This window comes from Pelmatolapia mariae, linkage group LG18 (genome assembly GCF_036321145.2).
Source record: "Pelmatolapia mariae isolate MD_Pm_ZW linkage group LG18, Pm_UMD_F_2, whole genome shotgun sequence".
Classification (NCBI taxonomy): Eukaryota; Metazoa; Chordata; class Actinopteri; order Cichliformes; family Cichlidae; genus Pelmatolapia; species Pelmatolapia mariae.
Window position 1 is genome coordinate 12,372,830 of NC_086243.1, and position 23,523 is coordinate 12,396,352.

General features: G+C 40.5%; 2 protein-coding genes across 8 annotated transcripts in view; one reads left to right on the forward strand and one right to left on the reverse strand.

Annotated features, from left to right (window-relative positions):
* The window catches only part of LOC134617290 (SPRY domain-containing SOCS box protein 4-like), an 82,559-nt gene that overhangs the window by 55,577 nt on the left and 3,459 nt on the right, over positions 1-23,523 (forward strand). The gene's annotated exons all lie outside the window — the stretch shown is intronic.
* zgc:136870 (uncharacterized protein LOC664693 homolog) lies at positions 7,221-9,239 on the reverse strand. Its single transcript, XM_063462457.1, has 2 exons — positions 9,149-9,239; positions 7,221-8,702 (listed from the first exon to the last, which is right to left on the reverse strand). The coding sequence occupies exons 1-2, from the start codon at positions 9,222-9,224 to the stop codon at positions 7,519-7,521; spliced, it is 1,260 nt and encodes a 419-aa protein (XP_063318527.1). The 5' UTR covers positions 9,225-9,239; the 3' UTR covers positions 7,221-7,518.

Here is a 23,523-nt window from a genome sequence, read left to right on the forward strand (position 1 = left end):
TCTCATGTACAAGCTCGTTAGGGAACAAGCTCATTAGAAACCTTGTTATGCCAGGGTTAAACGGCCACAAAACTGAGGCTGGGGAAATTAGTTTTCTCAATTCCTCTCCACGATTTCATAAACCTAGTTTTGTGTATACAGGACACGTATGAAATCAAGTTACAGCAGAAAACTGACTGTAACATGAGGCCATATTACTGAACTCTAAACTGTTAATTTACCATTGTGATTCGATTTGTCGTTTTCAGAGGTGAATCATCTTATCTTATCTTGCATAAACTCATAAGCATCACAACTATCCTAGCTCTAGCTAGCCAATAGACTGTCCTAACCTTTACTTTTCTACCAGTTATCATTAGCTGTTCGAGCCAAACAACGGCACTTTTATTGTATTTACTCAACCAACCAACCATAGTGTTTGCCTCTTAATTTAGAGACTTATGGGAGACCCTAAGCGTATGTTGCAGCTACACAAAATGTTATCCTTAACAACTAAGACCTGCTTTAAAGAGGCCAACCATTTTTTGTTTTGTTTTTTGCACCACTATAAAGTGCAGGTAGCCACTGCAGTATTCCCCTGAACAATACGTGTCGCCACTCAGGCAACAGCGTGTAGTGTGACTGATCCATAACATGCTTACTTACATCGAGTACTCTATCAACGCTCATACTGCCGTTTTGCTTTCATAAAGATGATAAAATATCAAAGCTCGTGCCAGGTTTTTATTTTCTGCTCATTATGAGTTAATTGCATGTGTTAAATCACCAGCATCTCTTAAAGCAGCACTGATGTTGTAAGTCAAAAGAAACCCAGCTGCAATAATGCACTTCAGTACTTTTGCTTGCGTCAGTTAGGTGTATCAACACACGTATTTAAAAGCATGTGTATGACTCATTGTGCAGCTGGTCTGCATTCTTCATTTGTTTTGTGCCTTTTCTGTGCTCACTGAGCTTTCAAACATTGTACACACAAGACTACCATTTGCTAATGTCTACAATTAGTGTCGATTTCACAATGAAATCCAACAACTGTTGTGCTCGATGGTAACCTTGGAGACCAGCAGCGCATGCCTGTCGTGTATAAACTTCTCTGTGGCATTTCTCCTGCAGAAATGACTGTTCTGGCCTTTTGCTCTCTGTCAAAATAAATACACAAAAAACAAATAAACACAGTTGATACGAAGCATCGAGCAGCTCTCGACTAACGCAGGTCACCGTTTGATTTGATGCTTTCACGCTCGTAAAGTTTACGCCATGTCTTCTTTGTTTTTTTAGTTTTGTTTAGTATTTTTAATAAAAGTTGAATGACTGTAATATAATGATGCACTTGCTCAGCTTGATTTCACTGTGCATTGAGTCAATACAAGGTAATTCTTTCAGAGTGTTTTTGCTGATGCCCTGTCTGCCCTCCAGCCGAGCGCTACAGCGGATGTGTTCTTTCATTTCGTGGCATCAGAGATCTCGGGTGATAACATTTTTGCCTGCCCACCCAAACATATTTTTTCTACTGTAACTCCAGCGAAACACCATAGAAAGTGCGGCATTTGTAGCTGTGTGACCTGTCGTGTTTTAAGTGCTTTGCTTGGGAACGCTGTTGAAATCTGCTGCCAAGCATGCAAAAAATTGATGGACACAGAAAAACCTACGGAGTTGTTTTCCCACATGATTCAGACACAGAAAATGTTTCTTTTAAGTGAAGAGGCATATGGGAAAAGTGTATTTGAAACATGTTCATGCTGATATTTCACTGATGAATTGTACTGTAGTCTCATACAGGAGGAAGTGCAGTGCAGACAAGTTTTTATACCTGCATATATCACTTGTATGTTAAAATTGAATTACACCAGTTTATTCAGCTCTATCTCTGTTGCGGTTTTCTTTTCATGTGATTTAAAACATTTAAAATTATACTGGGACAAAGTCTATATTTAATACCATAGATGCTCACCCTTCCTTAATCAGAAAGATCAGGCCCAAAGGTAATAAAAATAGCTGTGCAGCTTCAATCCACATTTTCCATCTTTTTTCTGACAACCAGTAGATCTCTTTACACTCGCTGCTTTCACTCTTCACTTTATCCCCTCTCTATTCCTTCTCTTCCTCTGCTGCCCTCTATGTAACTCTCTCCGAATACAGCCCGTGTTTCATCTGTTACTCTTATTTCTTTAGTTATCCATCACTTCCTCTGTGTATCTAATTCCCATTGCCCCGTGGTCCCCTCACCCTCAGCTGGGCTCTGTGCCCGGGCGGTTACTGTAGCTCTGCTGGCCGATCCTGCTGTGATCTGGTCCAAGCCCACACTGCTGCCCTGTCCTCTCTCATACGCTTTGACTGCAGAAGTTACATTTGAGGAACAAAATGTTCAGTTGAGGCTGTCAGAGATGTGTAATCCTACTTTAATTAAAGTGTTGTGTAGAAATAGTTACTTAGTATTTCAGATGCTTGACTAACAATATACCATCAGGTGCTGGTGTGTAAACCGAATAGTGACTTACTCAGTGTAAAACACAGTGTGATGTAATTCTCGGTTCTGTAAATTTATATTTTATGTTCAGTTTATGACTCAACTTCCAAGAAGAACAGATAGTGACAAAAGTTTGTCAGTGCACTCTAATCTTGTGAGTGGGTGTGTGATGGATGGCTGTAATGGAGTAAAGATCCACAGCGGAGTGCATCAGAGCAAAAAAATAGCCGAAGAAGTCACCTTGCACTGAATCATTTTAGAGCATGAAGCGGCACCGTGGGTCGTCTCAGCTCAGCGGTGTTAAGCCGACTAGCGTATGACTTGTTTATGAGCCCGAAGCTAGGGGGAAGGTGAGTGAGTAAATGGAGACATGCCAGAAAAATCCTTGAACGGTGTGTGAGAGGCCTGTATGGCCTCACATAAACTACAGCTATATGCAGCATTCACTTGGTACTCATCTCTTCCATTACTAGCTCATCTCTTTTATCTAGAAAACACAGTTAGTGTCTTTGTTTTGTTTGTCACTGCATGCACGGATACAAGGCTGCATAAGCACACAGCAGTGCCTCAGCAAAGAGAGGAAAGACTCTCCTTTAGAAGAGGACAGCATTAATCAGATCAGTCGGACACTTTTGCATTTACGTGAGCATTTATGTAATTATGACTTATGTGCGTGTTGGTTAGTAACAATTTCTTTTTTGTAGTTGGCAGAGTATCATTTTCAGTTGGGGTCAAATAAGCTCACAGGTTTTGTCTGTCTGTCAGTCTCTTCTAGACTGAGCTAATCACATCTTGAAAGCACCTTTGTACCAGTGAGGAAACAAGAATGGACTTCGGCATCAAGATCAACAAAAGCTGTGGCTTTTTTTTGTAGACTTGCTGAGAAAGACAAAAAAGCTGCAACTTATGCACTTTGTAACATCAAGGTATAGGTTTTTGTTAAAGGGCCAAAGATGTGGTTTACTAGCTCCTTGAGCTTACTAGGTTTCTAGGCCAGGTTATCATGTAAAACTGGATCTCAGCAATTGTAGCGAGTGCCTTGTGATCATGGGAAGAAACAATAGAAAAAGAATACGATAAAATTAGCAGCTTTGATTCAGTTCACTTTTTTTGTTTGTTTCTTTGTTATCCTGGTGGCTGCAAAAGTTTTAGCAGTTCTGTGAAACTTTTAAGTGATGGTAGCGACTTCTGTTCAAAGGACAACGAGCAGTATCAGAAACCTCTAGGTCTTAAGAGTCCATTTATCAACCAGAATGTGGGACATGTGTGGAGACCAGGGGTGTCAAACTCACTTTTAGTTCATGTGTCACATACAGGCTGATTTTATCTCAAGCGCACTGCAGCTTGAGGTCAGTTAAGAAAAAAAAAAGTCTCAACAATTCGTCTGTTTCTCCACATTCAGTCACTGTAATCACAAAGAACCGATATTGGACGTCAAAGAAACACATTGACCTCACACCTCTGCTTAACTGTCTTACTTCGGTGTGGTATGGCCGGTCATGGGTAATGTCTTTGCACATAAGCAAGTTTTAGACCTCAAATTAACACTCTGACACCTTCTTCATTATTAATGACTTGCAACACCATGCTTTTTGGTGCAAAATACAGAGAAAGGAGAAAAAAACGATGCCCTGCTTTTCTCAGTTTTCACACTTTTCACCCACCTTTGCAAAGCTAAACATCTGAAGAGTATGGTTTTAGATAGGAACCAAAGGCAGGACACTGAGGCAAGAAATAACAAAAAAAAACCCTCTTAATTAAGCCAGCAAAAAAAGATAAAAACCTAAACAAGGAGCCTCAACATGATCCTAAACAAAGAGCATGAAAATAACTAGAGGGGTATACTACAAAGGCGGCTCAATAAAGCCAGGCTTTCCTACTCCAGTCAGAGATAATGGGCATCACAACAGCAATTATCAGGTTTCTTTGTCAAGTCGGGCTTTCTGTTTCAGTCTCTCTGTCTGCTCGCATGAATGGGGGCGTTTCACACGTCATATGAGTCTTCTTTCACACAAAATGATCCTTATGAGTGCCGCCTACTTCAGTCAGTTATCAGGTAATGATAATAAAATGGTGTTTAAAAAAATCTATAAAGAACATAAAAAATAATACAGCAACACAGTTACAAACAAGACAAAATATTAATGCTGCCAGAAATCACAGAGTGATAAAATAAGCAATTGAGTTTGAGTTATTTTAATGCCGATCGTGCTCTCAGTGCTGCTGTTTGTTTCTAATGTGACGGCTGAACAGGTATTCATCGCGTGTGTGTTCTAGTAGCTGCAGTTACATCAGTGTAAACGAGACATGAACATCAACCACATTGTCTGTTTAGCTTAAGTTTTTACATGACCAGCTCGCCTAGTCACGTAAAAAGATGGGCACTTTTGTCACACAGACAAGCTCAACATAGATTGCTAACCCATTAATCTTGCTTCACAGTAAACCCCTCTGAAGAGGACGATCTGACTACGGATACGCAGGGGATTAATTGGAGACTTTTAAAGGATTAGGCATATTTGAACAAAATCAAAGGTTCTAAAAAAGATCAAAAGAGATGTACGGGGAAAACCAGCAATCACAGCAAAACAGGAAAAACTCAAATGTGAGATGATTAACACAGAGACAAGACGACTAACATTAAACGCTAGTTAAGGAAGATGCTATGTTAGATGTTAGGGAAACACTGTCATAGTCATGATCATGTCATTTGAGGTAAGCACTAGCATTTAAATACACGCTGAGCCTGTCATTGACAGTGAGTCTGTGCAGATATACTAAAGCTGAGTTTGTGACCGGGCTACAGCTTTATCGGACGGCACTCATGCCTGTTGCTGCTCGAGTGGAGCACATTCCAGCGCTAAAAGTCAAAAATATTTCAGCTTTTAGCTCACCAGTGCTGCACATTAAATGGGTTGTCAGTTGTTTCATAGCAACAGCAGTGGCCTAGACGAGTGCTCACCTCAAGCAGCTATTGGAGCCAGACAAATAAAAGGTGCAGAGGGTTATTTATAGCTCCACGTCATTCACTATATTACTATTAAAGGTGAACACCATTACAATTCTTCTGTTTAATAATTTCACTTGTACTCTTTAACATTGCAGAAGCACCTCTTATGTTGAAGTGTGGACTCCTGACCAATAGCGATCTGCTATTACATAACACAGATTGCGGATGAACCTTTCATTCACTAAATGGCAACTATAGGTATTGTGTAATTCCCAAAACACTTTGTTCCCAGGCACTGTTTGTCTTGATAAGGAATTTCATGGCATATTTAAAGCTGATAGTGCTCACCCAACCGTGCGTCAGACTTCATCTTGTGCAACGAAGTCCAATAAAAATCATAACAAGGTATCAAATTCCAGATGAGTTGCAGTTTGGTCAGAGATGTCAACACGGAGACTTTGAAGGAGGAACCTTACTGTGTTATCAAATAGAAGATTACTGGCAGCAGTTACACGCTAACAATTTTGTCAGCTCTAAGAACACGGCTGCAGGGTCAGCTGAAAGCTTTTATTGTTGGACCGACTGATTCAAAACGTCATGCTTTTTGGAAAAATACAACTTTCAGTCGTCTTTTTTTAATTTTAGCAAGTGAGTTTGTATGTTAGGGCCCACCATTCATCCTAAAATAACTGGTTTTAATGGGCCTATAACATTAATGTTCAGAGGTAGCAAGGAGGGTTAGTTTTAAAGCAATCTCTATTAAAAGGGGTTTATGACTTTTCGTATTTAAACTCGTAAACTCGATCACTGATAGATTGCACAGTCTGCCCGGGAAGAGGTGACTGCTGAAAGCATCTGGTGTAACGTTTGGTTCCAGTGAAGCTCTGTAAACACAAATCTCAGCAGCTCATGTCTGGAGACAGCAGACTTCTTGGACCAAATTAGTATCACAGCAGCTTTGTGTATCTAATTAAAAGAAGCTGTGGGACGAAAACAAATGCAGCGTCTGCACGCTCACTAATTAATACAGTGTTGAAAATCTTTGCATTGCTTCAAAAATGGCAAAGGACTGAAAAAAACCCCTCATTTTTATGAATAGTTGGGTTGGATTTATTTTTTCTTAACAATCTGAACAGTCTGGAGCTCTCCTAATGAAATATTTATCTGAATATGTGCATTTGAAATGGCCTTTTCTGGTCCTGCCTGGTGTCCAGGGCAGACAGTGACCTCGCTGCTTACGGCACAAATGACCTCGCACGGCATCATGACTGCGAGCCAGAGATGAGAATTAACAGTCTGTCAGTCGAGGAGAGACGGCAATCCCCTGAAGCCAGTTGACAGTTTGCTGAGATTTAATGAAATGGGTGGCACACCACACGTCCCTCGGCTTAGGCTGAAAACCTCCAATGGAGTGACAGTGATTGCCTCAATTTTATTTACAAATTGAAAATCTAAAAATATAAGAGGGGAAAATAATGAGAGCGGTGTTAAGAAAGCATCCTCCTTTATCAGAGTTCATCCGCTAACTTTTTCTCCGGATAGCAGAGTTGCCTTATTTGTGTCTGTTTACCCCAAGAAGGGAAATTGGATTTTAATTACTCGAGTGCAAGAGTGCTGCAAATATTTTTAAAATTAGGAAGTGTTGCAACAGTTCGCAGATGTACATAATTAGAAAAGCGAGGACTGAAATCACACAGTGTCTCACATTCCTGATGATTTTAGAAGCAGACTGGCATATGTGCAGTTATAACCAATGGAACCAATGACTGACACGCAATGCAAATGGAAAAACAAAAAAACCCCACAGTATTTATTTATTGACTTGATACCATTTTAGTCCATTAAATACACTCGGTGAGTAGTTTCACATTTTTTGGGACATTCACTTCCTTCCCACTCTCATGTCTATACTAAATATAAATCTGAAGCCAGTTGGCTCAGCTTTGTGAAGGCGGTCTTTGTGAACGGCCTGTGGCTGTGTGTAGGTCTGTGAAGATCCGGATTTGTTCATTTCTAGTGGGTGATCACATGACAAGAGTTTTTGTTACAGCACATGAGAGTAAATGACCAGATGTTGTTGTTGGAGTTGGTGGTTATTACTGCCTTAGGCCAGCCTCCTGATTGGCTTTAAAACTAACCTTGGACCCCCACTGGGCCAACATGAAGTCACTGTTCCAGTCTTTACTTCAGTGTTCTCCTTATCCAGCTGCCCCCTCATCTTTTCTCTCTCCTCCTCTTCTTCTCTCTCCCCCCCGCTCTCAGAGCTCGTATCCCACCTCTCCTCCTCACTGCTCAGTCTCATCAGCTCCACCTCGACTCCCTCTTCTCTCTCTTCCCCTGTGTTTATCTCCCTCTGCACACATCCCTCCTTGTTCTCTAGCTCTTTCTTTCGGCTTTGTTCCTGCTCTTCAGCCTCCAAACTCGGCTGTTGTTCTGGCTCCACTTCTGCCTTTGTCTCTGCCGTCTTTTGTTTTCTCCTCGCACTTCCCACTTCTGTCTGTGCCTCGAGCAAAGCTCTCAGCTGCTGCTCTCTGCGTTTCCATTCCTCCTCCAGCCTTTGGTACATGTGAAAGGAGAAGTGCCACCCCCCGTTCTCCTCCAGCATATCCTCCACTTTGCTCAGCAGGTCTCTCACTTGCTGCTGCTCTCCTTCTCGTCTCCTATCCAGCTCACCTCCGGTGCTCACCCCTCGTGCTTCTTTGTCAGTTTTCTTCAGCCAAGTCCATTCCTGTCTCCTTCCACTTCTGTTCACCTCCTGCTTTAGTCCCCCCTGCGTGCAATTAACAGCTGCCTTGTTATCCAGCACATGGTATCGATAGTGACATTTCTCCATCAGCCACTTCAGAGCAGGGCCACCTGTTTGGATGTGCTCCTGTACGCTGCAGCCTTTTTCTTTTAGCAAGTCTCCAAAAGTGAACAACACCATCGTGTGTCTCCAGATAGCAGAGGTGAAGATTTCCATCCTTCTCTCTACTGCTTTCCTCTCAGACTCGGTAAAGTCCATAAGAGGAATCACTAACAGAACCACATGAGGTCCCTCAGTTCCACACAGCGATAATGCTCTCAGGAGTTCAATTTTCTCCTCTTTGGGAACAAAGTCCTCAGATGTTCCCCAGCCCTGTGCATCCACCACGGTCAAATGGCGTCCAGCAGTGACAGCACCAGCTGCTGCACTGGCCCCTCCTCCTCTCGTGTCAAAAACCCGCCCTCGACCCAACAGGGTGTTACCCGTGGAGCTCTTCCCTGTCCTCCTGGGACCAAGCAGCAAAGCTTTGAGTGTGCGTGATGCTGTTGGAAAGAAAAGGGCAAGAAAACTTTGAATCCAAAGGCCTGAGTTCAGTGTGCTTGTTATAGATTTGTCAATTACTAAAGTCAAGAAAGGTAGAGTGCAGTGAGTGGCAGGAGTGAATCATACTCGCCCACTTGTAATCATATTTTACACCTCATATGAATCATATCCATTTCACTGTCTTGGAGAGATTTGAAACAACACTCAGGCTTTTCTGCAGTCTTTCTTCCCTTCAGTGTTTTGCACACTGGAGGTTTGTTACTAACAGATGCCTGCTGTTATCTTTAACAGCAAAACAATATCTGAAAAACTAAAGCCCACTCAGTCAAAACGTGGTGCACAAATTCTGGTCTTAGATTTGCCTGCAGAAATGTTTATTATTATTATTTTTTAACTTTTGTAAAATCTCGTCACAAATACGCCTTCTAGGATTGCAATGACTTACTTGCATGCATAGGTGTGTTCCACCAGCTCTCCATTGCGGGTGATTTCCAGATGTAGCTAGTATAAGTTTCCTCCATAACAACTGTGGTACCACTGCGGGGATTCCTGAATCCAGCTTCCCAGGATAAACAGCCTGTAACATGAAGAGTGTTGAGCAGTGCAGTGCAGTCTGGCAGAGCGGATACTCCATCCACTTATGAAGTTTGACAAAGGCACCTCCCAGTTTTTATTGCTCTCTTGATATTCCCGAGAATCATTAAACCATCAAATCGTTTATGATTCCCGTCAGTTTGTTTTGAACAATTTTTCGTTTTTTAACTTTTTGATTTCGCTGTTCGGTGGATTTTGAAATTTGTTTATTTACTACACCAAGATTTAAATACACAATAATGTACAAGCAGCGTTGTTGCATTACAGCATAATGGAGATGGTAAGCTTGCATCAATTAAATGTGAATGGCTTCCTGTATGTAGGGACACTGCAGTTGAAGCTGCGGCACAATAACAGCATGCACAGATTTATTATAAGCGATCGAATGTAGGTTTACATGTTTTACGTGCATAACTTTCTAAAACGTTTTAATACTTAAGTTGATGCATTTTTACTATAAAGGCCAAAACTAATCCTTCGTATTACTGCTATTTTTGTTTTTGTCTTAGTAAATTATTAATATATGAAGTGGTAAACATCCTCATCACCTGAATTAATAAAGTTCATTTCATTGACAGATTGCTCATCGACTTACTCACCCCGCTTTACTTCCGTTTTTTTGTTTTTTTGTCTTACAGCTTTTATCATTTTACAGCTTGTTTTGATCATAAACCTCTGTCTGTGCTGTGTAATGTCCGGGCTCACGTGCCATGCGTCTCTAACCTTAATCTGAGCACGTGCACCTCACAGATAACAGTGTACTCGGACTGTGAACATGTGCCTGCAATTTTGCGTCAGCCTGTGTTGTTTTTGTGCATGAGCAGATGACACTGTGTGTAAGCAGCAGCACTATTGATTGCTACAGTTTTCCATTATCTAAAGCTAAAGTCAGCACAGTTAAACTTAACATGATATCAGAATGATCAGTAATAGTATATTATAAGGCTCTGAAACCTGAGATGTGCTGCATTTCTCCTTTAAAATGGTCTTGCTCACAGTTTAGTGCCAAGTCCATTGTGCTGGATGAGCATGGACTTGCTGCATTCAGCAGCATTTTGTGTTCTAGGTGCAAATAGAGGCGCAACATTAAAGATAATCAAGTGAAGATATTTTAACTTTTCTTGTAAATTAGCTGATTTCTAAATTAGAACCACAGAGGCGGATTACAATCCCAGGTTAAATTTCACGGTTCAGTCTTCATCCCTTCTGTCTCTCTTACCTCTCTGTTTTTGCACCTGATCCCCTTTTTTGTTTTGCACCTGATGCTTCTGTGTGTGTGTGTCTCTCTGTGTGTGTGTGTGTGTGTGTGTGTGTGTGTGTGTGTGTGTGTGTGTGTGTGTGTGTGTGTGTGTGTGTGTGTGTGTGTGTGCTGGGGGAATCCATGCTCTGACCTGAGAGGTTAAGCCAGTGAAGGATCAGCTGGGTTTTTAGCTCAGTCTGTTTCTATTAGGTCGGTGGCAAAGGAGTGCCTGCTGAATGTGTGCACGTGTAAGAACTCATGTTTGTTTACAGTAAGTGTCAATGCCTGTGTGTGTGTGTGTGATGATCCTTGAGTTGCCTTGAGGCTACAGGAACAGCAGCAGCCTTTTCCGCACGTATGCTGTCCCCAAACTTCCCTCGCTTCTTTTTTTTTTTTTAATTTGTTTTGAACTTTGATCTGCTTCTTCTTCTACTGCTTTGTTTTTGTCCCTCTGTCTTCCTTCTTTTCTTCTGGCACACACACACAAACACACAGCGACCTTCCTAATTGTGTATATAATTAGGTTACCCTCTCTAATGAGGCTGCCCATCTTTGAAATTCTGAAATAGTGTTTACACAGCATATTACATCTGTTAATGTGCTAAAGCCAGGCACTCTCTGTCTAGGTTTGTTTAATTATTCAGTTGTTTTAAAAGCATTTATCCATAAGAAAGAGATTATGGACTCTGCTATAATCCATTGATTGGTTTGTGTTACAGGGAACGCCAGCTTTCTATTATCACAGCCACAGGGAGCAGTAGGAGGAATACACTGATATAGCAGATGTTGGTGTCTGAACCATAGAAACACTCCCAGTAGCACCAGCCAATCATTTATACAGCTATTCAGTCTTTCTGTGAATTTGTTATTTCTGTTGCATCTTTAGTATTTTCTTATCTAAAAAGAGATTTTTTTTTATATCCACGTTTACATTAATATCCTTAATAATTAGTTAATAATATGCCACAGATACTCCTGGTCATCTATTCTCTCTGGCTGTTCCTCTATCTATCTACTCTTTTAAGCTGGAGCCTATACAAGCGGTTATAGGACACCATGTGCAGGTTACAATTGTAGCACACTCAGATTAGATATGTGTGTAAGTGATCCAGTGTCATCATGTTACTCAATAAGTTGTTGTGAACTGCACCATTTCACACCATTAGCACATGTTTTTGGCCATTGGGCTATTGTAAGTACGACCTTAACTGCATTTTATGAAAACCATGGCTAATTAGCTAAATGCTAACGAGGTTAATGGGAACAGTAAGACTAAATTGAAGCAGTAAGAGTTAAAATTCAAGCAAAAAAGTAGCTAAAAGATGCTAAAATGCTGTGTAGACTGGTTATTCTGGCTTGAAGTAATAATGTCCTTAACATATCTTACACAGGTTAAATGCACAGTTTGAAAAATCCCGAGTCTTCAGTCTCTTTACACACGAGGTCTGGGTCTCTTAATTTAAGATGTTCTTAGTAAATTATGCCAACGATTTCCTCTAAAATTGAGATTTTTATGACTAAAGCCCGCCTTCCTGCAGTTCAAGGGGATCTGAGGGTCAGACAGGCCCACTGTGCTCTGTCCCTACCTATTTATCACTCTCACTCTGTCGAGTCCACCCTTCCCTCTTATCTCATGACCTCTTCACATCTTTCTCTGCTTCATCTACTTTGCTCTTTTTACCTCTTCTTCACCCCTTCCCCTGCTCCCTTTATTCCTGTCTACCGCTCTCTTACATCTTCTGTTCTTCCCTCTCTCTTATCTCTCTGCCTGCTTTCCCAGAGGAGACAGTAAACAGTGGATTTACAGTAATGGTAAAAAGAGAGCAGGGCTTAAAAAAGAAACACCACTGTGGCTTGTATTACCACCAGCTCTGCTGTACCGGCCAGCTCTGCCCACAGTGCCCATCTTTCTGCGTGACACTAATGTGGCCGGTAAGACGTGAGTCATACCACAGATAATTTAAAGTTACCCAAACATTTCAAGAAGGAGTTTGCTCTAGGAGGACTTGAAACACAAAGGATTTTCACATCCTTCTCTCCTAAGTCTGTGTGGGACGGGCTTAGAACAACTTTGTTTGTAGCCATTAGTCCTCCCACCCCGTGGCTGCATCCCCCCACCCCCCATTTTTTAGTATGAAAGCGTTTTCTAACAAATCCTCCATGGATTGTTGCAACATTACAGCATTAGTTCTGCACAGTGGCGTTTTCAGTGTGTCCTAAAGTGTGATAGTGGTAAAAACTGTTGGTGTCACACAATGAACTGGGGAAGCAGATACAGGATGCCACCGGAGGTACATTAGTAACTTCCCTCCATGTCTGTGAAGGACGTTTGGCAAAGTTCAGTTTCTAGTGTTTGCAGAGGAGTCGGAGAATAAAGAAACACCTCCAGCTAATCCTCGTCTTTGCTGTTTTTGTTTTTGTTGTGAGGTTTGAATCTGGTTATTTTGTACAAATTCTCTTTGTTGTGTCATAACGAATAATTTAAACCCACTTTCTCATTACTGGCTAGGCTCAGATTTGTCAATTGAAATATTTATAAGCTGTTTTTACTGCACTGCTCGCCTCCCAGAAGATCTAAGCAGGCTTTATATTTAATATTCTGCACTGATTTGTTCTACATACAATGTGAAAGTCACACTCTTGGGGGGAGCATATAGTAAAAGCAATGCACTGAGACTCAGACCGGGCAGGAAGCTGCGCAGCAGGGCTATTAAAACAAGGGAAGTATCTGATAGATCGGATTTTAAATGGGATAAAGATTCAGCGCCTGGAGAATCAATTTTTTCTTTCTGTCTCGAAACAGCCTCACACTTAAAGCTCTTTGCACAGTTTTTCCATGAGCTGCTCCCATGTCTAGTTGATAATGAGTGACAAAGCAGCTTCTGCAGAAGATTTTGCCAAATTTTTAAGACAAAATTAAATCATTTAAAAAAAAAAAAAAAATCCTGAAGTGCAAGCTTCTGTGTCGTGATAATCTGCTGACTTTCTGGTTTGATGTAGACAGAAACTTGGCCCACTATTAGAAAGATTTAAAATATGTAAAAAGTAGTTTAACCCCTTGGCATATCAAGCCTTATGTTTAGGCTTGAGGACAAGAAACAGCACGGGAAAGACTCCAGTCCGGCCCACTGGACGACTCTGGAAAACTCTGGACTTAAAAATCTATTTTAATAATTTTTATGGGTGCTTTTTTTCTTGGCTGATAAAGACCTCTCCCATGGCCATTCATTATACATCAAAGTAATTAAGTAAAAGATAAAAATTAAATGACAGAATGACTTTTAAATGACCATAGGCTATAGAAATTTTTTTCTTTTGGGCCACAATCCTGTTTTATAATTACAGCAAAGTGTGGGAAATGAGCTGCCAGGACGGTTTTGGTAATTATTCACATTTATTTCTCACATTTTAAGCACAAAGAACCACACTGGCACATGTCTTTTATTTACTGCTGCAGGATTTATTTATTTTTTTAATCATTGAAGAAAAACTAACATATACTGTTGAAATTGCACTTCTTTTGTTATATTAAGACTTCTGTAGTTGAACTAACTGAATGGGGAGTTTCACTGGTCCAGCCCACAGTTGATCAATATGGGCTTTATGTGGTCCACGATGTACTTTGAGTTTGTCATGCATTTACATTAACTGTAAAACGTGATCCTCACATTGTCGTGTCTGCGTGTGCACGAGAAGTACTGCTGCAAAAACACCGCAGAGATGGTTTAGAGTTCTTTGGTGTCTATGGAAAGATTCTGCAAATACTTTTACAACCTTGCCCATGAGCTCGAGTGAAGGTTGAGTATACAGATGGGCTTGATCTGGTGCAGCATCAGGCCATGAAGCGTGGTCACGTAGCGATCACGTGAACACTCATGGGCCAAAGATCAATATGTTGACAGGCTTTTGAAGTTTTTAGTTTTCAGGGATGTAAATATGTTTTTCTGCCAGAACCTCAAAGAATCACATCTGCACGTTATATGCACTGTGAATTTAAGCAACCTTACACAGCCTTTTCTACAAGGGGAAAATAGAGGCATAAATTAGCAAGGAGGCTATTTAAATCAGAAAGTCAAAAGTTATGGTAATTATCTTCTGTATTAAAATGTACTTAAGATCAGTACCCACCCCTGCCATGTACTTGAGTGGACTTATTTGCCCTTGAGCAAGCTCAAAGCCTGTGCATGTGGACGTGCGTGTGCATTCTGTATTTGTTTTCTTGACACCGTTTGAGTGTTTCTGATCTTTCGTGATTTGGGGGATGTGTGTCTGTTTGCCACTTTGATTTCCTGCATTTGTGTTTCCCTCTGTAATGTGTGCTCTTTGCATCTGTTTTTCTACCTGTCAACATTTTTGCAAGACAGTTTGTGTGTTTCCTTTGAGTAAATGTGTGGTTTTGTTTTCGTATTTCGTGTTAACAGGAAAACAGTCTGCGGCTATGTGATAGTTTGGTTTTAGATTAGGAGAGGGGGAAAAAAAACAGCAGGTGTGACATATACCAAGGGGTCACATTATAGAACTGTTGTTACTCTGTGTATATGTACACAAACTTAGGAGCAAGCTTTGGGATTTTGCATCAGCCCAGATTTTAGCTCTGCCACCATGTGAAAACCTTGCAACTGCAAGTTTATTCATTTTCATATTGTATTGGCTTTAATTAAAGGATTAAAGGATTACATGCTCCTCTAAATTCTTCAACCTCTTGGGCTTAGAAAGCACTTCCTAAACAAACTGGATAATGATTAAAAACTGCACTGTCATCAGGCACAATGCAGACCTGTTTTTTTTTTCTGTCTCTTGTTGACATTTTGAGATAATGCTGCTCTCACCCAACAGCAATAAATTCTTATATGCCAGGAAAGATCAAACACGGTGACCTTGGAGAGTATGAAGAGGGAAGAGGATAAAATGTAGAGTGTGAAAGGGGAAGCAGAGAAGAAAGCAAGCAGAGGGGCTTCTCCTTTGCGGATAGAAGAGCATCGCTGGAGAAAAGAGCGGAGAGGTGTATTGTTACAGATGAGATGAAGCCGTGGCAAATGGAGGGAGGAAGACTTGAGGGAGAGACAAAGGAAAGGATCGTGTTTTAGTTAGACGTTTGCTCTCTGTGTAATGTGTGCATCTGTCTTCTCCACCCACTTTGGTTTATGCAGTTTGTGGTTTTACACAACTCAGTTAACTGCTAAATAATGCTGGGAAATAGCATGCAAGTATAAATGTGGTCACCAAAAGGAGGAAATTTGGTTTCTTCAGTGACCACAACCCTACATTAGTGCTCCTTAACACTCCTGAGATGCAAACTCCCAGAAGTCTAAGTATATGTGACAGCAACACTTACCTCAACTGTTATCAGTTTGTTTTATCATAATATATAGTGTCAATTGTGTTGATTAGATCCTAGTTAAACCTCTGTGCAATAAAAAGTAGTAGGGTTTAAAGTGTAAAGCTTGCTTATCTTGCTAATGCAATAGCCAGTGTTCACAGCTCTGACAGTACATGCATGAACTCAAGAAGTCTTCTGTGTTTCCTGCGTTTCGGTAAAAGAAGCTTCTTCTCAGTTTCACTCATGATAGCAGAGCAGTGCAGTTACTGCATCACACAAGTATAAACGCAACCAGCGCTCATAGCTTCGGTGGTTTCTTATATCACTTCAGTTTAAACGTACGCACTGGTGTTAAACCTGCTGAGGAGCCAGAGCTACTACTGTAGCTGCTTCTGAGTCCAAGCTGTTTCAGCACTCTCTAATTCCTCACATAACTCTTTATCAACATTCAAATCACATGAAGTGATGTCACTGCACTGCCGTCCAAACTATTGGAAACAGCACTCAACTGAGCGGCTGTATTGTCTTTGAGCCATGGTAGTAATAAGTGTTTAAACTGAAGGACGTCTGAGTTCATGAAGGTGTTTCACCTCTCATCCAAGAGTCTTGTTCAGTTCAGTTCAGGTTGAACACTGATTGGTTGAAAAGTGACGGAAAGGGAACAACACCCAGAGTTCACCATGAACAGGAAAAGTGTGAAGTAACATTTTTAAAAATATATCATGAGAAGCACAGATGGTGACTGCATTTGATCATTTTCACTGTTTTTAACACTTGGGTCCACCACAGCTCTTTGTATGTTATCACTTTACTCTTCTCTGCATCTGGAAAAATGACCAACAACAACACAAGCAGGAAGCCCACAGACCAGTGTTGTTTGACAGAAAACTGATTTAGTGTGAGTCAGTCTTTTGACTAAAATGTCATTTAGTTTTAGTCATAATTTAGAGAGCTAAATTCTTTTAGTTTTAAATCGACTAAATATCAGAAGATTATAGTAGACCATATCTAAAGTTGATTCAGTGGACTAAAATATAAAGTGTAGAGATTTGCAGTGTACACACACATTTATTTTCCTGTTTATCAAATGCAAATTGTGTCCACATGTCGACCCTTCTGTTCCTCCCAAGTGTTGACATTTCGTCGCATTTTCATGAGAAGCAGGCAGCTAGTTGTGCCCAGCCTCCTACCCCGTTTCTCAGTGGCAGATCAAATCAAGCACATCCAACCTTACTGCAAAAGGAGAGCACTTCTGATTGGATGACTTTAAAACTCAAGACTTGTCCCACTTTTCGGCATAGCTTTGACATTATCTCTCCAAAACACTTCCATCTAATTTTTATTCCCCCGACAAAAGCATCTGTACATATTATCATAGTTTGTGCTTGTGCATTAGTTTTTATTCAGCTATCGTGTTGTTTTTGTCAGCAAAAAAAAAGAGGTCGTTGATGAAAACCATGACGTACTTAACACCGTGACAGTAAAAAAAAGCTACAACTCTGCAGAACCATATTTCCCCTCATGATTCGATAAGGGTCGCATGAGCCGAGGTGTGAATCGAGTCGAGGACTTTACGGTCAGAGGAGCCAAAGTGTGGTCGCACCTCGGCTGGAACTCCCCATTAGTCTTGAGAAATTGATGAAGATTCTCAGATGAGTGCCTCAAATTCAAATGGATAAGACGTTTGTGACCCTTGTGTGCTGCTTTACCACAACCCATGAGGACAGAAAGGGGACTGAGATGACTCAGTACGTGGTGAAGTAATGTAACACAAAAGTTGCATCCTGTTGGTTTCCTTACTGAAAAGCATAGTGGTTTATGTGGGTCTGTGTGATGACAGCATCTTGTTATTGCAGTGTTAGGCTAACAAAAGCTTTAAGACAAACAAGCATGATACAGACATATCTGCCATATCATCCAACCAGATATTTGTTGGTTTTACATGCACAATAACATTTAAAACATATCCATTAATCAGTATTAACTAGCTAAACTTGCTTGCTGGATTCCAGTCAGAGGGAAATATAAGCAAACTTTTCCACCCAGATGTTAAATGTAATGTTGGAAGTTTTTTCATTTTCTGTCAGCACTTGTAGGCGTTACAAAGCTGTGTAGGTAGTCGATGATGCCATTTCCTTCAGAGCAGACTCTCAAATGTGAGACAGCTAAAACTGTGAGAAACGCCCAAATAGAGTGTTAAAGCTTTGTTACCAGAAATATATTCAAAAGGTTTCACCAAGGTTTCCTGAAACACAAAACTGAAAAGTATTTCCTCTTGTCTCAGACCCTTTTTTCCTAGCTTTTCAGCATTCATCTGTCTGTCAGAATTTATTCAGCATCTGCTCGTCCCCTCAGGTCAGTTTTTACATCCATCATAAAAGTAATGCTGCTGTTGCCATTTTCACCCTCTCTCCTATTATCATTTTCTACAGACAATAAATTCTGCTCTCCGTCGCTGTGCGCTGCATCTCATTACAGGCGCCATGTCCCACTGTGTGCCCCTATTACTGCTTGTTCCCATCGCATCAGACCCAGGGTCTCCATTCATATCCATATAAAATGTCTAATCAGGGAACAAGTTCCAGACTGGCTGGGGTCGCATCACATGTCACATCAATCTGATATCGTCTAGTTACTTTCATCAGTAAACCATCTCGCTGAATGTTCAATGAGGTTTGACATCTTTGTAGAAAATAGACGAGATTGTGGAGAAAGTAAAAGCAGCTGAAAGGTTGCGGGTTTGATTCCCAGCTCACACAGTCTGTGTTATAGACTCAATTTAGAAAGCAGATCGCTGAAGGAAATCACTTTTCCAATGTAATTGGACTTCAGGTGATATATTGGCAATATTTAGCGATGATATTCACTCCTGCAGCGTTTCAAAGTGTGATTCTTCTTGTGTAATGACACAGAGGGAAATTACCTACTACTCACTGTCCGCGCTGAATCTCCTTATGAGCTTCTCGAAACACTCGAGGAGAAGCTTATAGGATAAAACATGATGGAAAATGTGTCATTAAGAATAAAATCTTGTCATTACTACACTAAGCTTTCCCACTGAAGTTATTAACCCAAACTAATTACTTCTGTAATGCAATACAAGGCTATTATACACATCTGGAGGGCGTCTAATGATTTATGTGGCTTTTTTTCAGCTTATAGTAAATAGCAGCCGCACAACCACCTAGAGCAAGCATAATAATAATATGAGCAGGCACCTGTGTTATATCTCCTATTGAGCCCACACCTTTGATTTATTGGACTATAAATACCTCATACACTGTAAAAGATTATATAAGAGTGTCAAATGTCAGTGTGATATGAATGCTAATGATACATGTACATTTACCTACCGGAGTGCTTAAAAAATAAATAAATTGTTACTGCTTTCAAGTATTGTTTCTGTCTAAAAGCCTCCTCAGGCACCAGTGTAGCTCACCTGATTCACCTGTGTGCTGCAAGGCTGTTGGAAAATCCCAATTGGACCCTGGGCCATTTGTTTGCTCTCTTACCTTTCCTACCTACTCTGAAACTGTCCTGTCATTAATAAAGACCAAACATAGAAAAATAATAAAATAAAAAGACTTTCTAGCATGTTCTGTAGCTGTAAGACATTTTAATGCACCATGGTTATCATTCACCTGATTCACTGCCAATCTTTAGGCTTCATTGCAAAGGAATTAATAATCCATCATGCGTAACGGGAATATATAAGGCCTAAGCAGTGCAGTGTTGGATCCTTCAGTTTATTGAAGTAAAAATGACTCCTCCTCGAGGTGCTTTGATTTCCGCTTGTTATTTAACTAACAGCAGCTAATTAAGTCTCTGTTGTAGCAGAAAAAATTTAATGGCACAACCAGTGAATATTTACTTCTTTGTCTGATTATTTTAAGTCTTCAGGAAAGAGGAAAGGTACAGCTGACAGGGGCTCCCTCCGTGAGCAAGCAACAGTGCTGTTGGTTGGCGTCGTAACTGAAACTGCAATAAACAAGCCTACAAGCATGTACAAATTAATTGGATGTGGTGTAAAATTGCTGCCTTTGATAAGCGAAGGCGCAGATCCCACACACGTCTAATACACACACACACACACACACACACACACACACACACACACACACACACACACACAGTTAACTGACTGGCATTCAAAACATGTTGTAGCCACAGTAACTGTCTCTTTGACATTTTCAGATCCAGTCTTTCGCGCCTTAAGATGACTCGAATACCCAAATAGGTTTTTGCTGGCAGAACAAATGCTGGGATGCAGATTGAGCCAGCTTCGATTTCAGTTGAAGGAACACAGAAGAATATAAGGCGTTCATATCACGTACGTTTATGGGATTAATCTTATCCGGGACAAAGTGGAGTCTCCATAAAGATAACGACAGTAACGATGACAAGACAGGAGGTTGCATATATACGTGACTGCGTTACATAACGCTCACATATCCAAGATGCTTTATCTGTATCCATCCACTAATTCGCTGTAACACATAAATACACTAGCCGCCTGTTTTCTTAGCAACAAAACAGCACATGTCACAGAGGATTTGTCAGATACACACTTCTGAACTCATTAGACAGTGTGAGCATCGCAAGGATTTTAAAGCCCACACCAATGTTTAACTCAGTGCAAAAAACCTCAAACATACCTGATCAGATTAGATTTCATTAGTTTCATTGGATAATATTTTAAGCCATATTTATATAAAGTCTCACAAGGTTTTCGAAACTTTTTCATTCTTTTTTCCCCAGCAGCTTCACTCTTTGTTAGTTTTTTTGTCTTTAAAACACTGTTTTGTTGACATTTCCTTTACTTAAGTGCTCATTCCAAATACAGTAAAGAATCCCAGTGAGTAAATACTTTGAGAAGATTTGTCTCATTATTCTATTCCTGCATCAGAGACTGGGGGAATAACTAATTAAAAAGCAAGTCACAGTAAACTCTTTCTGTCTCTCTGGTCATCAGCCAGTGAGGTAGTAAAGCCAGCTTAGCATCCCTGATAGCTCTATATTTAGGTAGCTTACTGAGAACCTTCTGTGTTTGTTTGTGAGCTTTCAAACTGTGAATACATTAAAATCCCAAACAGTAATCTGAGCCACTACAAGCTGTAGTTAAAAACAAACAAAACATTGAAATGATGAATTAAGAAAAAGGGAAAATAATCATTAAACATATGTACATGTAAATCGTACATGTCACTCAAAACAGTTGTGTGTAGCTCATCGTATCAGATGCTGATGCCGCCGCAGAACAGCGCTCATCTACGTTGTCTTCTGTTACTGTAAGGCGAGCAGCTCTCATAATAACAGAGTGGTCGAGAGTCAAACAGAGGTGAAAGTAGAAATCAGCGCCGCCGCCGTCGTCATTGTGACTGCGCATAAGTAACACGCTGTTTCTGAGAGTGAGTGTGGACGGGCATTAATGTGACAGTTACACAGCAAGGTGTGGAAGACGGCCTGTCTGCTGTCCTGTTGGCTTAACCTTGAACATATTCATTCACGCACACACAGCTACAGAGGACGTGATGGTAGAGGGCATCCAGAGTTTACAAGTGAGGTCAGTGTGTGTGTTTTTTGTCTTCAGCAAGAACAGCAGGGGGAGAGGCAGACTCACAGGGTAGCAGTGCTTTAATGTCTCTCCAGAATTTTTTTGCATTGCACTCTACACCTTGAAATTATTGTGGGTATTAATTAAGCCTTTTTCTCTTTGGTGGAGGAGATGTTTCCAGTTTTGTGGATTATAACAAAAAAAAATGTAAGGCCAAGTTAAACGAAGCCGTGTGGTGAGGTGAAGCATGGGGCGAAGTACGAACCCGATAAATGTTGGATCCTGATCACTTTAAAAGTGCGAATTAAGGCATTTGGTGCAAGTCTTAAAGTGACCTTCTAATTTTTCCATTTCCATTCCTCTGACTCATGGTCCTGCCTTTCCTTCTAGTTGGTGCACTGATGATTAGCTGTCACTGTGTGGGGGTGCATTACTACTTTGGAAGGTGGATGCCTTAACAGCACAATGCAGTAAGCCGTGTTTTATGTGACTAATGTTTCTTCAGGTGGAGGAGTTTTAGGATGTCTGTCTGACTGCAAAGTTAATTCCCCCTCCCACTCATGCCCCACTCTGCTCTACTGTATGATTAGGCCAATCAGACATGGTCATCAGCATTAACTGACACTGATGATACTGTTAACTCCATGTGGAGGAGGGTGTGAGGTTAAGTTGTTCACATTCAGTCTAACAGTTCATATTTAGCACTTAGCTAACCAGCAGTGTGGGTTTTTTTTTAATTGCTTATTTTATATTTGATTGCATAAACCACGAGTGTCAAACTTTCCTCCAAGTTGCATTAGATTTTTTTTAATTTAATTTTCGTCATGTCCTGCTTCTGAGATGCTGCTTGCACTGCAGAGCTTTCGTGATGTCGAGGTGTCAGACTTCGTTGAGTGAAGTCACATTTGTCTCTAATAATTCCCATAAAAGCTGTTGGTTCATTTCCTGTTCCAGCTCATGATATATCGATCCTTTTAAATAAGAGGAGATATTCACTGATGGGGACATTTCAGTAAACTGGTGACGGTGACCCAGTTTCTAATTTTAGTTGTGACATTTCTGACTAATATTTTGTTGTTACCTGACTGCCAGCTAACCTGGGTATGACTGTGGTATATTTGAATCCTTTTGAATCTTTTACCAATTGTTAATGGCTTAAGTATCAACATTTAGAAGTTACCAGCCTGTAATTATTGTTTGTCTGCAAGGCAGAACCCACAACTTGACAGTCTAATTACAGCGTATCTCACCTGAAAATGAGATGATATGACACACTGAAATAACAACTGCATCCTACCTGCACCTCACACAACTTACAATTTATTCTACACGAGGTCATTGGTTAATATTCTGGAAGCTGCTAAAAGCTCACAACACTGTGTGTTAATCTCTAGGGGCAAATACATTTAATATATCATATTTCTTTTTTTAATTCTTGACTTATTTTATAACAGTAATGAACCACTACATTAGATATAACTAGCCATTATTGACATCCACACATGAGTTATTTTATCAGTTACCTGGTTAATATTTTCGTCTGTAATTGAAAAGAAGCTTTTAAAAATCTGTTGATAGGCTGAGTTCATGAAACTACAGTACTGTGCAAAAGACTAGACCCTGTCTCCAGAAATGTATAACACATGAAATAATAGGTGGCTGTTAAGAAGCCATTCTTAAGGAAGGGAAACGGGGAGAAAAGGCCGAACCCAAATTTGAAATATCTGGTTATCAAATCGTCATCAGTTTGCATGGAGGAGGTCAGAAGAGAGGTGCAGCAGTAAGGGTCCGCAGCCATCTGTAAAACACGGTGGAGGCTCTATCATGGTTTATGGTTGCATTTCAGCCAGTGGTGTTGGGATTTTCCCAAAATTGATGGAATGGATTGGCCTCCCTCTAGAGCCCAGACTGAATCAGAGTCTAATCATCTTGAGAGAAAACAGAATAAAAGGCAGCCAACATCCAAAGAGAAGCTTTGAATGTCCTTCAAGAAGCCTGGAAAAATATTCCTGAGGACTACTTACTGAATAAAGGTGGCCATACTAAATATTGACTTTCAAACTCATTCAAATTATACAGCTTGTCTCATGTACTGTATTGTTTGCACGTGCT

Bases quoted from the DNA above. Each gene is read 5' to 3' on its own strand.
- zgc:136870 (XM_063462457.1), bottom strand. From the start codon at position 9,224: ATGGAGGAAACTTATACTAGCTACATCTGGAAATCACCCGCAATGGAG. The intron at 8,703-9,148 runs GTAAGTCATTGC...TCTTTCCAACAG, and splicing joins GAACACACCTATGCATGCAA to CATCACGCACACTCAAAGCT.